Source organism: Oncorhynchus nerka, linkage group LG26 (assembly GCF_034236695.1).
Source record: "Oncorhynchus nerka isolate Pitt River linkage group LG26, Oner_Uvic_2.0, whole genome shotgun sequence".
NCBI lineage: Eukaryota > Metazoa > Chordata > Actinopteri > Salmoniformes > Salmonidae > Oncorhynchus > Oncorhynchus nerka.
This window is the reverse complement of record NC_088421.1, coordinates 40495130-40513254: the sequence shown is the minus strand read 5'-3', so window position 1 is coordinate 40513254 and position 18125 is coordinate 40495130. Positions and strand designations below refer to the sequence as shown.

The window sequence follows — 18125 nt, the reverse complement described above, 5'->3', positions numbered from 1 at the left end:
AAAGAGACTGCATATATCCTTCAGATGCCCCTCACTGCAAAGAGACTGCACATATCCTCCAGATGCCCCTCACTGCAAAGAGACTGCATATATCCTCCAGATGCCCCTCACTGCAAAGAGACTGCACATATCCTCCAGATATTATGGCCCATGAAGAATGTGGCCTTTCCCCCCACAAAGTGCAGGACACCCTTTAGTAACCTGACTATGTTGCGATGAAGCCTAGCTAGTTGTATGTGGACTAGTTAGTGGTTGACTGGGAGTGTGAGCAGTAGGGGGACTAACAGTAGATAAATAGGGTCAAGGGACCTGGGTCAAATAGGATTTGTTTTTCTGTCAAATACTAGGAGTGTTTGATTGAGCAAGGAATTTGAAAGACAAATACTATTTGAACCCAGGTCTTGGAAGAGCATTAAGAGCTGTAAAACGACTAGATCATTTCATTTGGTGTCACTCCTCACACACCCAGCCAGAATGGGGTTAGCTAAGTTCCTATGAGACATGCAGAGTCCTTCATCCACTCTTCATCTACTGTGTCAGTCAGTGAAGCTCATATCAAGGCAGGGAGGTTAATTAATACATGTATTTCTTACACTACAAGTTAACGTTGCCTCTCCATGGTATCTTATCTTTCCTTTCCCTTTATTTATCCAGGCTAGTCTTACCAAGAGCACAAAGCACTGGTGACCTCTGTGGTGTGTCTGGTGACCCCGGTCATTCTCAGTAACATGGTCCATGTGACACTCTAGCATCCCCTGGTCTGGCTGGCTGTGATGACAACGCAGGAGGACGAGAGATCTCACACCCTCTCTTTATTAGCTGTGTCCCCCATGCCATCATGATGTAGTAGTCCCCCAGTCTCCACCCTGTTTCGCCCTCGTATGGGACTGGTGACTGCCAGTCTGGCCCGTCACCATCCCACCCTCCCTCTCTGGAACTGGGCTCTCACAGAGCTGTCAGAAAAGGCAGAATCTGCAATATCTCCATTAATCTCCCAAACATAACCCCAAAATAATCAAATGTCCTGCTCTGTACTCCCTGTGTATGGAGGTCATTCACCAATGTTCCTCCCTTTTAATGTGGTTTGTAAAGAAGAAAGTGTTTGGGAGAAAGAGAGACCTGCTTCAGGGCACGTACACATCCGGTTGATATTAGATTGGAGTGGTTAGTGTCAGTATTGGTTAGGGGTTATGGGGAGACTGCATGGTGGCAGCAGTGGGCACAGACTGGGCACTGATGGGTCTGGAGGAGAAATAGAATGTTCTGGAACCTCACAATCTGTTCTGGGACAGCAGACTGAGCGTAATGCTCTGTGTGTTTGGTCCTAACCCCCTCCTCTCTCTATCTTCCAGCGTCTGAAGAATGAGATAGCAGAAGTGACCAGTGAGATCGAGAACCTGGGTTCCACAGAGGAGAGGTGAGTGTGTAACTGTATGGAATCAGGCTTCCTTAGGGTTCCTTAAGGTTCTTCAGGGTTCCTTGTGTTTTTTAGGGTTCTTCTGGGTTCCTTAGGGTTTTTCAGGGTTCCTTAGTTTTTTTTAAAGGTTCTTCAGGGTTCCTTACCATCTCCTATCTCCGACAGTCCAAATTGCTTCTTTGTTTGTATTCCATTAACTTAACAAATGACTGTTGTTAAATATTTATACCTTACTGTCCAGATAGTACCAACCCTCTTCCCCTCCCCAAAACACCACGCACACACATGCACGCACAGGCATGTGCTCACACACACACGCTTGCTCACACACACAATCACACCGCCACATACACACACATACACTGACTAGTGCTTTTAAATGTTTGATCAGCCACGCCCACCGTGATGGGGGGGCTATTCAATAATGCAGAGGTGTTTGGGTAGAGCAGACAATGGAGGGTCCCTAGGGAGGGAAGAAGGGAAGGGTACTTTGGAGTGTGGGCCGTGGGGTACTCAAGTTGAGGGGATCCCCCCACACACTTATTTTTCAGACATACACTTTTGTTTGCTCTGGCCATTTACTAAGTTGTATAAAGAGCTGGCTTTCTGAGTCATCTGAGCCTTTACCAGTCCATGTGTCAAAGACCATCAGGTGGTGAAACTGTTGTTTTTGTTTCTGTGAAGAACCAACTCCTGTAGCTTTGGAAATGGGCCGTTGTTCAATAGTGGTCATCTGTTATAACTGACACTGGGGAGTACTGTAGTTCCAAATGACAATAGCCAAAGGAATGCTGGGGGAAATAAGTCATCAAAGAGGAAGTCTGGTGACCTTTGGCTAGCCGGGGCAAGGTGATGTAAGCATGGTGATAGTGAAGAGTGCTTATTGTTGAGTCACCATTTCATCTTGAATGTTGTCATCAGTGGCCCATTGGAGCAGTTTTGACTGCCAAGGTGATGACAAAATGTTCAATTCATGAAAGTATTATTTGAACTAATAAGTGAATGAACACATAATATTGACCCAATGTGAGATGAGTAAATAGATCATGGAGATCAATATGTGTGATTTGAAATGAAAAGACAAATGAAAATATTTACATGGCATCACACAAACATTTATTCGTGGGGCTGTTTCCCAGACCCTGATTAAGTGTAGGACTGAAAAGCATGGAATATCTCCTCTGAAAGTGTTTCCCAGACCCTGACTAAGTCTAGGACTGAAAAACATGGAATATTTCCTCTGAAAGTGTTTCCCAGACCCTGATTAAGTCTAGGACTGAAAAGCATGGAATATCTCCTCTGAAAGTGTTTCCCAGACCCTGATTAAGTCTAGGACTGAAAAGCATGGAATATCTCCTCTGAAAGTGTTAAAAGCATGGAATATCTCCTCTGAAAGGGTTTCCCAGACCCTGATTAAGTCTAGCGCTGGACTGAACAGCATGGAATATCTCCTCTGAAAGGGTTTCCCAGACCCTGATTAAGTCTAGCGCTGGACTGAACAGCATGGAATATCTCCTCTGAAAGGGTTTCCCAGACCCTGATTAAGTCTAGCGCTGGACTGAACAGCATGGAATATCTCCTCTGAAAGTGTTTCCCAGACCCTGATTAAGTCTAGCGCTGGACTGAAAAGCATGGAATATCTCCTCTGAAAGTGTTTCCCAGACCCTGATTAAGTCTAGCGCTGGACTGAACAGCATGGAATATCTCCTCTGAAAGTGTTTCCCAGACCCTGATTAAGTCTAGCGCTGGACTGAAAAGCATGGAATATCTCCTCTGAAAGTGTTTCCCAGAGACCCTGATTGAAAGTTTCTAGTCGCTGGACTGAAAAGCATGGAATATCTCCTCTGAAAGTGTTTCCCAGACCCTGATTAAGTCTAGCGCTGGACTGAAAAGCATGGAATATCTCCTCTGAAAGTGTTTCCCAGACCCTGATTAAGTCTAGCGCTGGACTGAAAAGCATGGAATATTTCCTCTGAAAGTGTTTTATAGTGCAATAATACTTTCATGAATTGAACATTTTGTCATCACCTTGGCAGTTAAAACTGCTCCAATGTAATCTGTATCCAGGAAACCAGCCCTGACAGCATCACAGATGGGGGATACAATAATAATCTCTAATTCATTTCATATTATTCAAATGGCTACCCGGACTATTTGCATTGACCCCCTTTTTACACTACTGCTACTCTCTGTTTATTATCTATGCATAGTCACTTTACCCCTACCTACATGTACATATTACCTCAATTACCTGGACGAACCTGTACCCCCTCATATTGACTCAGTACCGGTACCCCCTCACATTGACTCAGTACATGTACCCCCTCACATTGACTCAGTACATGTACCCCCTCATATTGACTCAGTACCGGTACCCCATCACATTGACTCAGTACCGGTACCCCCTCACATTGACTCAGTACATGTACCCCCTCACATTGACTCAGTACCCCCTCATATTGACTCAGTACCTTTACCCCCTCACATTGACTCAGTACATGTACCCCCTCACATTGACTCAGTACCCCCTCATATTGACTCAGTACATGTACCCCCTCATATTGACTCAGTACATGTATCACATTGAACACATTGACTCAGTACATGTACCCCCTCACATTGACTCAGTACCTTACCCCCTCATTGATCAGTTACTCATTGACTCAGTACCGATACCCCCTCACATTGACTCAGTACCTGTACCCCCACATTGACTCAGTTCCTGTACCCCTCACATTGACTCAGTACCTCTACCACCTCACATTGACTCAGTACATGTACCCCTCACATTGACTCAGTACCTCTACCACCTCACATTGACTCAGTACATGTACCCCCTCACATTGACTCAGTACATGTACCCCCTCACTTGACTCAGTACCTGTACCCCCTCACTTTGACTCAGTACCGGTACCCCCTCACATTGACTCAGTACCCCCTCACATTGACTCAGTACCTGACTCAGTACCGGTACCCCCTCACTTTGACTCAGTACCGGTACCCCCTCACTTTGACTCAGTACCGGTACCCCCTCACTTTGACTCAGTTGTACCCCCTCACTTTGACTCAGTACCGGTACCCCCCCTCACTTTGACTCAGTGTACCCCCTCACTTTGACTCAGTGTACCCCCCCTCACTTTGACTCTTTGACTACCGGTACCCTCCTCACTTTGACTCAGTAGTACCCCCTCACATTGACTCAGTACGGTACCCCCCACATTGACTCAGTACCATTGACTCAGTACCCCCTCACATTGACTGATTGACTCAGTACCGGTACCCCCTCACATTGACTCAGTACATGTACCCCCTCACTTTGACTCAGTACCGGTACCCCCTCACATTGACTCAGTACCGATACCCCCTCACATTGACTCAGTACCGGTACCCCCTCACATTGACTCAGTACATGTACCCCCTCACATTGACTCAGTACCGGTACCCCCTCACATTGACTCAGTACCGGTACCCCTCACATTGACTCAGTACCCGGTGCCCCCATTGACTCACATTGACTCAGTACATGTACCCCCTCACATTGACTCCATTGACTTATTTATTACCCCCTCACATTGACTCAGTACATGTACCCCTCACATTGACTCAGTCGGTACCCCCTCACATTGACTCAGTACCCCCTCACATTGACTCAGTACAGTACCCCCTCACATTGACTCAGTACCTGTACCCCCTCACATTGACTCAGTACATGTACCCCCTCCATTGACTCAGTACCTGTACCCCTCACATTGACTCAGCCCCCTCAACATTGACTCCCTCACATTGACTCAGTACATGTACCCCCTCACATTGACTCAGTACCTCCCCCTCACATTGACTCAGTACCCCCTCACATTGACTCAGTACATGTACCCCCTCACATTGACTCATGTACCCCTCATATTGACTCAGTACATGTACCCCCTCATATTGACTCAGTACATGTACCCCCTCACATTGACTCAGTACCGGTACCCTCAGAGTTGTGGAGGGAAATAGATGTGTCACATTGACTCAGTACCTGTACCCCCTCATATTGACTCAGTACCGATACCCCTCACATTGACTCAGTACCTGTACCCCCACATTGACTCAGTTCCTGTACCCCCTCACATTGACTCAGTACCTCTACCACCTCACATTGACTCAGTACATGTACCCCCTCACATTGACTCAGTACCTCTACCACCTCACATTGACTCAGTACATGTACCCCCTCACATTGACTCAGTACCTGTACCCCCTCACATTGACTCAGTACCTGTACCCCCTCACTTTGACTCAGTAGAAGTACCCTCTCATTGACTCAGTACCGGGAACCCCCACTTTGACTCAGTACCGGTACCCCCTCACTTTGACTCAGTACCGGTACCCCCTCACTTTGACTCAGTACCGGTACCCCCTCACTTTGACTCAGTACCGGTACCCCCTCACTTTGACTCAGTACCGGTACCCCCTCACTTTGACTCAGTACCGGTACCCCCTCACTTTGACTCAGTACCGGTACCCCTCACATTGACTTGACTCAGTACCGGTACCCCCTCACTTTGACTCAGTACCGGTACCCCCTCACATTGACTCATGTACCCCCTCACTTTGACTCAGTACCATGTCACTTTGTACCCCCTCACATTGACTCAGTACCGATACCCCTCACATTGACTCAGTACCGGTACCCCCTCACACTGACTCAGTGTACCCCCCCCTCACATTGACTCAGTACCGGTACCCCCTCACATTGACTCAGTACTCACATTGACTCAGTACTCCTTTGTACCCCTCACATTGACTCAGTACCTGTACCCCCTCTCATTGACTCAGTACCCCCTCACATTGACTCAGTACATGTACCCCTCACATTGACTCAGTACCGGTACCCCCTCACATTGACTCAGTCACCCCCTCACATTGACTCAGTACGTACCCCTCACATTGACTCCCCCCTCACATTGACTCAGTACCGGTACCCCCATTGACTCAGTACCGGTACCCCCCCCTCACATTGACTCAGTACCCCCTCACATTGACTCAGTACCTCCTTTGACCCCTCACATTGACTCAGTACCGGTACCCCCTCACATTGACTCAGTACCGGTACCCCCTGTATATAGCCTCCTTATTGTTATTTATTGTGTTACTTTTTTCTTTTACTTTAGTTTATTTAGCAAATATTTTCTTACTTTGCGTTGTTGGTTCCGTGTATGTGACAAATACAATTTAATTTGATTCTATTTGATTTAATGTTGCAGGAAAAACATGCAGAGGAACAAACAAGTGGCCATGGGCCGAAAGAAATTCAACATGGACCCTAAAAAGGTGAGTATCAAATAGACCAGGGCTGGTTTCCCAAAAGCATCGCAGCACCAACATCATCTTCATTCTATTGAAACTAAATGCACGAAAGATGATCTTAGTGCTACGATGCGTTTGGGAATCCCAGCCCAGGGTTATTCACATCTGACCCTACGAGGTCCGGATCCTGCTGGTTCTGTTCTACCTGATCATTATTCCACCCACCTGGTGTCCCAGGTCTAAATCAGTCCCTGGTTAGAGGGGAACAAGGAAACAAGGCAATGCAACTGGCTTCCAGGTTCAGAGTTGAATTGGAGGGAAATAGACATTCTGAATGTGTCCTGTGGGTTTGATATAGTTGTGCTGTTCCAGGTTGTGGGTTTTTTGCATTACCACTGAGCCAACTCTCAGATCTGACAATGTGTGGAGAAGTGTTTGACGTTTCAGGAACCACAATAACAATTGTAGTGACCTTAACCAAACGCCTAGCAACCTCATCAATCAGGAGGTTCCAGCCTCTTGACATTATGGTATGGATCGTACCCGTGTTTGAGTCTCGGTCGGGATCACCCCCGATTTAGCAAAAATATATTTCAATCTTTTGATATGTCCCGCATGGCTACAAACAATACGACCTGGAACGCCCCCGTTGTAACGAGGGTCTGACACGGGATATATGTTGTATTTTCTCAGGGGATTAAGTTCCTGATTGAGAACGACCTGCTTAAGCACACCAGCTCTGACATCGCCCAGTTCCTGTACAAGGGGGAGGGGCTAAACAAGACCGCCATCGGAGACTACCTTGGGGAGAGGTCAGTGGGGGCAAGATGCATGCTACGTCTCTTTATGTGGTTGTGTCAGGGGGTGTGTGTGTTTGTCATGTTTGTGTTTCTGTGTGTGTTGTGTGGTTCAGAAGGATGTCACTTCTTTCCTGTCAAAGATGTCCCATTTCCAGATCACATACTTTCCTCTGTCAGGTTAGGCAAATCCCCTTTCCCCCAACGGCCCTTTCCCCTTTCCCCCAATGGCCCTTTCCCCCAATGGCCCTTTCCCCCAATGGCCCTTTCCCCCAACGGCCCTTTTCCCCCAATGGCCCTTTCCCCTTTCCCCCAATGGCCCTTTCCCCCTTTCCCCCCCAATGGCCCTTTCCCCTTTCCCCCAACGGCCCTTTCCCCCTTTCCCCCAACGGCCCTTTCCCCCTTTCCCCCAACGGCCCTTTCCCCCTTTCCCCCAACGGCCCTTTCCCCTTTTCCCCCAACGGCCCTTTTCCCCCAACGCCCTTTTCCCTTTCTTTCCCCAACGGCCCTTTCCCCTTTCCCCCAACGGCCTTTTCCCCCTTTTCCCCCAACGGCCCTTTCCCCTTTCCCCCAACGGCCCTTTTCCCCTTTCCCCCAACGGCCCTTTCCCCTTTTCCCCCATCGGCCCTTTCCCCTTTTCCCCCATCGGCCTTTTTTTCCCTTTTCCCCCATCGGCCCTTTCCCTTTCCCCCAACGGCCCTTTCCCCCTTTCCCCCAACGGCCCTTTCCCCCATCGGCCCTTTCCCCCAACGGCCCTTTCCCCCAACGGCCCTTTCCCCTTTCCCCCAATGGCCCTTTCCCCCTTTCCCCCAACGGCCCTTTCCCCCATCGGCCCTTTCCCCCAACGGCCCTTTCCCCCAACGGCCCTTTCCCCTTTCCCCCAATGGCCCTTTCCCCTTTCCCCCAACGGCCCTTTCCCCCATCGGCCCTTTTCCCCCTTTCCCCCAACGGCCCTTTTCCCCAACGGCCCTTTCCCTTTCCCTCCAACGGCCCTTTTTCCCCCAATGGCCCTTTCCCCCTTTCCCCCAACGGCCCTTTCCCCTTTTCCCCCATTGGCCCTTTCCCCTTTTCCCCCAACGCCTTTCCCTTTCCCCTTTTCCCCCAATGGCCCTTTTCCCCTTTCCCCCAACGGCCTTTTTCCCCATCGGCCCTTTCCCCTTTTCCCCCAACGGCCCTTTCCCCTTTTCCCCATCGGCCCCTTTCCCCTTTTCCCCCATCGGCCCTTTCCCCTTTTCCCCCATCGGCCCTTTTTCCCTTTCTTTCCCTTTTCCCCCAACGGCCCTTTCCCTTTTCCCCCATCGGCCCTTTCCCTTTTCCCCAACGGCCCTTTCCTTTTTTCCCCCAACGCCCTTTCCCTTTCCCCCAACGGCCCTTTTTTCCCCCAACGGTCCTTTTCCCCCCTTTTCCCCCAACGGCTTTCCCTTTCCCCTTTTCCCCCAACGGCCTTTCCCCTTTTTCCCCTTTCCCCCAATGGCCCTTTCCCCAACCCCTTTTCCTCCCATCGGCCCTTTTCCCCCAACGGCCCTTTCCCCTTTCCCCCAACGGCCCTCTTACCCTTTCCCCCAATCGGCCCTTTTCCCCAACGGCCCTTTTTCCCCCAACGGCCCTTTCTTTTCCCCAACGGCCCTTTTCCCCTTTTTTCCCCAACGGCCCTTTCCCTTTCCCCAACGGCCCTTTCCCCTTTTTCCCCAACGCCCTTTCCCCTTTTCCCCCAACGGCCCCTTTCCCCCAACGGCCCTTTCCCCCTTTTCCCCCAACGGCTTTTCCTTTCCCCCTTTTCCCCCAACGGCCCTTTCCCCCTTTCCCCCAACGGCCCTTTCCCCTTTTCCCCCAACGGCCCTTTTCCCTTTTTTCCCCAACGGCCCTTTCCCCCTTTTCCCCTTTCTTTTCCTAATCTTTCCCCTTTCCCTTTTCCCCTTTTTTTCCCCCATCGGCCCTTTCCCTTTTCCCCCAACGGCCCTTTCCCTTTTCCCCCAACGGCCCCTTTCCCCTTTTCCCCCCTTTTTCCCCAACGGCCCTTTCCCCCTTTTCCCCCAACGGCCCTTTCCCCCAACGCCTTTCCTTTCCCCTTTCCCCCAACGGCCCTTTCCCTCCTTTCCCCCATCGGCCCTTTCCCCTTTTCCCCCAACGGCCCTTTTCTTTTCCCCCAACGGCCCTTTCCCCCTTTTCCCCACGGCCCTTTTCCCCTCGGCCCTTTCCCTAACGGCCCTTTCCCCTTTCCCCCAACGGCCCTTTCCCCTTTTCCCCAACGGCCCTTTCCCCTTTTTCCCCCAACCTTTCCCCTTTCCCCTTTCCCCCAACGGCCCTTTTCCCCCAACGGCCCTTTCCCCCAACGGCCCTTTCAACCCCTTTTCCCCCAACGGCCCTTTTTCCCTTTTCCCCCAACGCCCTTTCCCCCCCCCAACGGCCCTTTTCCCCCCCCAACGGCTTTCCCTTTTTCCCTATTCCCCCAAAGGCCCTTTTCCCCACAACGGCCCTTTCCCCTTTTCCCCCAATGGCTTTCCCCTTTTCCCCCAACGGTTCTTTCCCTTTTTCCCTTTTCCCCAACGGCCCTTTTTTCCTTTTCCCCCAACCTTTTCCCAATTTTTTCCCCAACCCCTTTTCCTTTTCCCCAACGGCCCTTTCCCCTTTCCCCCCAATGGCCCTTTTTCCCCTTTCCCCCAATGGCCCTTTCCCCCAACGGCCCTTTTCTAACCCTTTTCCCCCAACGGCCATTTTCCTTAACCTTTTAACGCCCCTTTCCCCTTTCCCCAACGGCCCTTTCCCCCAACGCCCTTTCCCTTTCCCCCAACGGCCCTTTCCCCCCAACGGCCCTTTCCTTTTCCCCCAACGGCCCTTTTCCCCCAATGGCCCTTCCCCCAACCCCTTTTCCTCCAATGGGCCCTTTCCCCTTTCCCCCCCTTTCCCCCAACGGCCCTTTTCCCCTTTTCCCCCAACGGCCCTTTTCTCTTTTTCCCCACAACGGCCCTTTCCCCCAACGGCCCTTTCCCCTTTTTGCCCCCCAACGGCCCTTTCCCCCAATGGCCTTTCCCCTTTCCCCCAACGGCCCTTTCCCCCTTTCCCTCCAATGGCCCTTTCCCCCAATGACCCTTTCCCCCAACACCCCTTTTGCCCTTTCCTTTTCCCCCAACGGCCCTTTCCCCCTTTCCCCCAATGACCCTTTCCCCCAACACCCCCTTTCCCCACAGCTGCCCTTTCTCCCCAACGCCCCTTTCCCCTTTCCCCCAACGGCCCTTTCAGCTTCCCCCACAGCTGCCCTTTCCCCACAGCTGCCCTTTCTCCCCAACGTCCCTTTCCCCTTTCCCCCAACGGCCCTTTCCCCCAACGGCCCTTTCCCCCTTTCCCCACAGCTGCCCTTTCCCCACAGCTGCCCTTTCCCCCAACGGCCCTTTCCCTTTCCCCCAACGGCCCTTTCCCCTTTCCCCACAACGGCCCTTTCCCCCAACGGCCCTTCCCCCTTTCAGCTGCCCCCCCAACGGCCCTTTCCCCCAACGGCCCTTTCCCCTTTCCCCCAACGTCCCCTTTTCCCCCAACGCCCCTTTCCCCCTCAACGGCCCTTTCCCCTCAACGGCCCCCAACGCCCTTTATTATTAGATCAACATCTAGATCCTTAGACCTCAAAACAGAGACGTTGATTCCTTCACAGTATGTCTGACTTTGATTTCCACTTCATCCATTCTAAATTATGTTAAGTACCTAAAAATCCTGGAATGTTGGCTAAAGCTGAAAAAAAACTGTAAAAGTTGAGTCTCTCCTGAAGAAATACCATCTTTTATATTAATTCAAAGCCATATAACAGGCAACACCCAATGTATGTGCGTTGTGTGTGTTATTACCTGGGTGCATTGCCTAACTTATAGTGCTACAGCCTGGGTGTGGTCGGCTAGTCGACAAGCCAGACCAGGAAATGGAGAGCTGAGTTGTGTTTATTAGGTCATGAACACCACCCAGATATCGTCATGGATGCTCAGCTCTGTCCAATTGGTATAAATAGATTTCTGATTCCAGCGGGGGAGGGGCAGACTGTGTGTGTGCTCTCCCTGATTGGTCAGGAATCCCCCAGGGCAGAGCTGGTTTTGACCCTGTCAGGGATAGGTCCTGGGAGGCCTGTCTATCTCAGGGGGAGTATCACTAACTCCAAAGGCCACAGATGTCAAGAAGAGTGATGTCATGCTAGAGGTGTCACCGTGTGTGTGTGTGTGTGTCCCTCCCCCAGTTTTTATTGATTGTGTGAGCATATACATACGTGTGTGTGTACGAGCATTTGTGTGTCTGGCTGTGTGTCTAAATGTCTGTGTGTTTGTCATTTTTTGTGTCTGTGTCTCTACACTCAAATAATTGAACAATGATTTCAGAAAATCGTTACTAAACAAATTCTATTATTTTCCCTACAGAGATGAGTTCAACCTCCAGGTCCTCCATGACTTTGTGGAGCTCCATGAATTCACTGACTTGAACCTGGTCCAGGCCCTGAGGTAAGAGCCTCCCAGTGGGGCTTTATAACCATCCAGGCCCTGAGGTTAGAGCCTCCCAGTGGGGCTTTATAACCATCCAGGCCCTGAGGTTAGAGCCTCCCAGTGGGGCTTTATAACCATCCAGGCCCTGAGGTAAGAGCCTCCCAGTGGGGCTTTATAACCATCCAGGCCCTGAGGTAAGAGCCTCCCAGTGGGGCTTTATAACCATCCAGGCCCTGAGGTAAGAGCCTCCCAGTGGGGCTTTATAACCATCCAGGCCCTGAGGAGGTCCCAGGCTTTATAACCATCCAGGCCCCTCCCAGTGGGGCTTTATAACCATCCAGGCCCTGAGGTAAGAGCCTCCCAGTGGGGCTTTATAACCATCCAGGCCCTGAGGTAAGAGCCTCCCAGTGGGGCTTTATAACCATCCAGGCCCTGAGGTAAGAGCCTCCCAGTGGGGCTTTATAACCATCCAGGCCCTGAGGTAAGAGCCTCCCAGTGGGGCTTTATAACCATCCAGGCCCTGAGGTAAGAGCCTCCCAGTGGGGCTTTATAACCATCCAGGCCCTGAGGTAAGAGCCTCCCAGTGGGGCTTTATAACCATCCAGGCCCTGAGGTAAGAGCCTCCCAGTGGGGCTTTATAACCATCCAGGCCCTGAGGTAAGAGCCTCCCAGTGGGGCTTTATAACCATCCAGGCCCTGAGGTAAGAGCCTCCCAGTGGGGCTTTATCATCCAGGCCCTGAGGTAAGAGCCTCCCAGTGGGGCTTTATAACCATCCAGGCCCTGAGGTAAGAGCCTCCCAGTGGGGCTTTATAACCATCCAGGCCCTGAGGTAAGAGCCTCCCAGTGGGGCTTTATAACCATCCAGGCCCTGAGGTAGAGCCTCCCAGTGGGGCTTTATAACCATCCAGGCCCTGAGGTAAGAGCCTCCCAGTGGGGCTTTATAACCATCCAGGCCCTGAGGTAAGAGCCTCCCAGTGGGGCTTTATAACCATCCAGGCCCTGAGGTAAGAGCCTCCCAGTGGGGCTTTATAACCATCCAGGCCCTGAGGTAAGAGCCTCCCAGTGGGGCTTTATAACCATCCAGGCCCTGAGGTAAGAGCCTCCCAGTGGGGCTTTATAACCATCCAGGCCCTGAGGTAAGAGCCTCCCAGTGGGGCTTTATAACCATCCAGGCCCTGAGGTAAGAGCCTCCCAGTGGGGCTTTATAACCATCCAGGCTTTATAACCATCCAGGCCCAGGCCCTGGGGTAACCATCCAGGCCCTGAGGTAAGAGCCTCCCAGTGGGGCTTTATAACCATCCAGGCCCTGAGGTAAGAGCCTCCCAGTGGGGCTTTATAACCATCCAGGCCCTGAGGTAAGAGCCTCCCAGTGGGGCTTTATAACCATCCAGGCCCTGAGGTAAGAGCCTCCCAGTGGGGCTTTATAACCATCCAGGCCCTGAGGTAAGAGCCTCCCAGTGGGGCTTTATAACCATCCAGGCCCTGAGGTAAGAGCCTCCCAGTGGGGCTTTATAACCATCCAGGCCCTGAGGTAAGAGCCTCCCAGTGGGGCTTTATAACCATCCAGGCCCTGAGGTAAGAGCCTCCCAGTGGGGCTTTATAACCATCCAGGCCCTGAGGTAAGAGCCTCCCAGTGGGGCTTTATAACCATCCAGGCCCTGAGGTAAGAGCCTCCCAGTGGGGCTTTATAACCATCCAGGCCCTGAGGTAAGAGCCTCCCAGTGGGGCTTTATAACCATCCAGGCCCTGAGGTTAGAGCCTCCCAGTGGGGCTTTATAACCATCCAGGCCCTGAGGTAAGAGCCTCCCAGTGGGGCTTTATAACCATCCAGGCCCTGAGGTTAAGAGCCTCCCAGTGGGGCTTTATAACCATCCAGGCCCTGAGGTAAGAGCCTCCCAGTGGGGCTTTATAACCATCCAGGCCCTGAGGTAAGAGCCTCCCAGTGGGGCTTTATAACCATCCAGGCCCTGAGGTAAGAGCCTCCCAGTGGGGCTTTATAACCATCCAGGCCCTGAGGTAAGAGCCTCCCAGTGGGGCTTTATAACCATCCAGGCCCTGAGGTAAGAGCCTCCCAGTGGGGCTTTATAACCATCCAGGCCCTGAGGTAAGAGCCTCCCAGTGGGGCTTTATAACCATCCAGGCCCTGAGGTTAGGGCCTCTCAGTGGGGCTTTATAACCATCCAGGCCCTGAGGTAAGAGCCTCCCAGTGGGGCTTTATAACCATCCAGGCCCTGAGGTTAGAGCCTCCCAGTGGGGCTTTATAACCATCCAGGCCCTGAGGTTAAGAGCTCTCCCAGTGGGGCTTTATAACCATCCAGGCCCTGAGGTAAGAGCCTCCCAGTGGGGCTTTATAACCATCCAGGCCCTGAGGTAAGAGCCTCCCAGTGGGGCTTTATAACCATCCAGGCCCTGAGGTTAGAGCCTCCCAGTGGGGCTTTATAACCATCCAGGCCCTGAGGTAAGAGCCTCCCAGTGGGGCTTTATAACCATCCAGGCCCTGAGGTAAGAGCCTCCCAGTGGGGCTTTATAACCCCCCCCTCCCCATACAAATTGCTTCTACAAATCACACGCACATACACACACACACACACACACACACACTCAAAACGTCTCTTGACTCTCCAGAGAGCCAAAGCACAGACTTCTATCAAAACCTCTTCCTGATATAGAATTGTCCTATAGTTACCTAACGTTGTCATTATCCTCCTTATATAGAATTGTCCTATAGTTACCTAACCTTGTCATTATCCTCCTGATATAGAATTGTCCTATAGTTACCTAACCTTGTCATTATCCTCCTGATATAGTATTGTCCTATAGTTACCTAACGTTGTCATTATCCTCCTGATATAGCACGGTCCTATAGTTACCTAACATTGTCATTATCCTCCTGATATAGCATTGTCCTATAGTTACCTAACGTTGTCATTATCCTCCTGATATAGCATTGTCCTATAGTTACCTAACCTTGTCATTATCCTCCTGATATAGCATTGTCCTATAGTTACCTAACGTTGTCATTATCCTCCTGATATAGCACTGTCCTATAGTTACCTAACCTTGTCATTATCCTCCTGATATAGCACGGTCCTATAGTTACCTAACGTTGTCATTATCCTCCTGATATAGCACTGTCCTATAGTTACCTAACCATATCATTATCCTCCTGATATAGCATTGTCATATAGTTACCTAACGTTGTCATTATCCTCCTGATATAGCACTGTCCTATAGTTACCTAACGTTGTCATTATCCTCCTGATATAGCACTGTCCTATAGTTACCTAACGTTGTCATTATCCTCCTGATATAGCACTGTCATATAGTTACCTAACGTTGCTATTAATCATTCGATATTTGGGTTATTGTATAGGTACACTCCCTGGAAAAGACGCTAGTCTACTACCTGTTTCTGTAGTGAGGCAGCTTGATGTACAGGTACACTCCCTGGAAAAGACGCTAGTCTACTTCCTGTTTCTGTAGTGAGGCAGCTTGATGTAGAGGTCCTGGATGGCAGGCAGCTTAGCCCCAGTGAACGCTTGGGCCGTACGCACTACCCTCTGTAGTGCCTTGCGGTCAGAGGCTGAGAAAATGCCGTACCAGGCAGTGATGTAAACATGCTCTCGATGTTGCAGCTGTAGAACATTTTCAGGATCTCAGGACCCATGCTAAATCTTTTTAGATTCCTGAGGGGGAATAGGCTTTGTTGTGCCCTCTTCACGACTCTCTTGGTGTGCTTGGACCATTCTAGTTTGTTGGTGATGTGGACACCAAGGAATTAAAGCTCTCAACCTGCTCCACTACAGCCCCGTCGATGAGAATGGGGGCGTGCTCGGTCCTCCTTTTCCTGTAGTCCACAATCAGGTTGTTATTCTGCCACCACCCGTACAGAAACAGGAGATAGACTATCCTCCTGTCTTGGGTGTGTACTTGTACATCAAGCTGCCTCACTACAGAAACAGGAAGTAGATAGACTAGCGTCCTGGGGGTGTACCTGTACATCAAGCTGCCTCACTACAGAAACAGGAAGTAGATGGTTTAGGGTCCTGTCTATGGGGTGTACCTGTACATCAAGCTGCCTCTCTACAGAAACAGGAAGTAGACTATCCTCCTGTCTATGGGGTGTACCTGTACATCAAGCTGCCTCTCTACAGAAACAGGAAGTAGATAGACTAGCGTCCTGGGGGTGTACCTGTACATCAAGCTGCCTCACTACAGAAACAGGAAGTAGATGGTTTAGGGTCCTGTCTACAGAAACAGGGTGACTATCCTCCTACCTGTACATCAAGCTGCCTCTCTACAGAAACAGGAAGTAGACTATCCTCCTGTCTATGGGGTGTACCTGTACATCAAGCTGCCTCACTACAGAAACAGGAAGTAGACTAGCGTCCTGTCTATGGGGTGTACCTGTACATCAAGCTGCCTCACTACAGAAACAGGAAGTAGACTAGGATCTTTTCTAGGGAGTGTATCTATACACCTGCTTCAGTCTACAGAAACATGAGATAGACTCCTGCTTCTATGAGCTGTTCCAGTATTAGCCAAGACTTGTGGAAGGATACTTACTTCCTGACACACTGATACCAGCCCCGACATACTGTAATACAGCACTTCACAGAATAGCTATTAGATAGTAGTTGAGCTGGTACACCCCCACCAATGTTAAAATGAAGACACGTTAAGAAAACACATCTACCAAGACAGAAGAGAACTGCAGGGCTAAATTAGTATGGCTACAACAAGTTAGCATCTGTCCCAAATGTGGCAGCCTAATTCCCTATAGAGGGCACTACTTTTGACCGTTTACATGCTGGTCATTTAGCAGAAACCCTTAACCATAGCGACTTCCAGTCAGTGCATTTCACTAAGTTAGATAAAGACACTTCGTCAGTGCATTTCACTAAGTTAGATAAAGAGACTTCCAGTCAGTGCATTTCACTAAGTTAGATAAAGAGACTTCCAGTCAGTGCATTTCACTAAGTTAGATAAAGAGACTTCCAGTCAGTGCATTTCACTAAGTTAGATAAAGAGACTTCCAGTCAGTGCATTTCACTAAGTTAGATAAAGAGACTTCCAGTCAGTGCATTTAAGTCGCTCTGGATAAGAGCGTCTGCTAAATTAAATTAGATAAAGAGACTTCCAGTCAGTGCATTTCACTAAGTTAGATAAAGAGACTTCCAGTCAGTGCATTTCACTAAGTTAGATAAAGAGACTTCCAGTCAGTGCATTTCACTAAGTTAGATAAAGAGACTTCCAGTCAGTGCATTTCACTAAGTTAGATAAAGAGACTTCCAGTCAGTGCATTTCACTAAGTTAGATAAAGAGACTTCCAGTCAGTGCATTTCACTAAGTTAGATAAAGAGACTTCCAGTCAGTGCATTTCACTAAGTTAGATAAAGAGACTTCCAGTCAGTGCATTTCACTAAGTTAGATAAAGAGACTTCCAGTCAGTGCATTTCACTAAGTTAGATAAAGAGACTTCCAGTCAGTGCATTTCACTAAGTTAGATAAAGAGACTTCCAGTCAGTGCATTTCACTAAGTTAGATAAAGAGATGTCCAGTCAGTGCATTTCACTAAGTTAGATAAAGAGACTTCCAGTCAGTGCATTTCACTAAGTTAGATAAAGAGACTTCCAGTCAGTTAGATAAAGAGACTTCCATTTCACTAAGTTAGATAAAGAGACTTCCAGTCAGTGCATTTCACTAAGTTAGATAAAGAGACTTCCAGTCAGTGCATTTCACTAAGTTAGATAAAGAGACTTCCAGTCAGTGCATTTCACTAAGTTAGATAAAGAGACTTCCAGTCAGTGCATTTCACTAAGTTAGATAAAGAGACTTCCAGTCAGTGCATTTCACTAAGTTAGATAAAGAGACTTCCAGTCAGTGCATTTCACTAAGTTAGATAAAGAGACTTCCAGTCAGTGCATTTCACTAAGTTAGATAAAAGATGAGTTAGATAAAGAGACATTTCCAGTCAGTGCATTTCACTAAGTTAGATAAAGAGACTTCCAGTCAGTGCATTTCACTAAGTTAGATAAAGAGACTTCCAGTCAGTGCATTTCACTAAGTTAGATAAAGAGACTTCCAGTCAGTGCATTTCACTAAGTTAGATAAAGAGACTTCCAGTCAGTGCATTTCACTAAGTTAGATAAAGAGACTTC

The 18125-nt window shown here is 49.7% G+C and overlaps 1 protein-coding gene across 4 annotated transcripts in view; it reads left to right on the top strand.

Annotated features, from left to right (window-relative positions):
• The window catches only part of cyth1a (cytohesin 1a), a 141814-nt gene that overhangs the window by 96985 nt on the left and 26704 nt on the right, over nucleotides 1–18125 (top strand). For all 4 annotated transcript variants that reach the window (XM_065010679.1, XM_065010677.1, XM_065010678.1 and 1 more), the window contains exons 3-6: nucleotides 1353–1417; nucleotides 6667–6733; nucleotides 7403–7521; nucleotides 11901–11981. In XM_065010679.1, the coding sequence (XP_064866751.1) occupies nucleotides 1353–1417; nucleotides 6667–6733; nucleotides 7403–7521; nucleotides 11901–11981 (332 nt within the window). The remainder of the gene's footprint in view (nucleotides 1–1352; nucleotides 1418–6666; nucleotides 6734–7402; nucleotides 7522–11900; nucleotides 11982–18125) is intronic.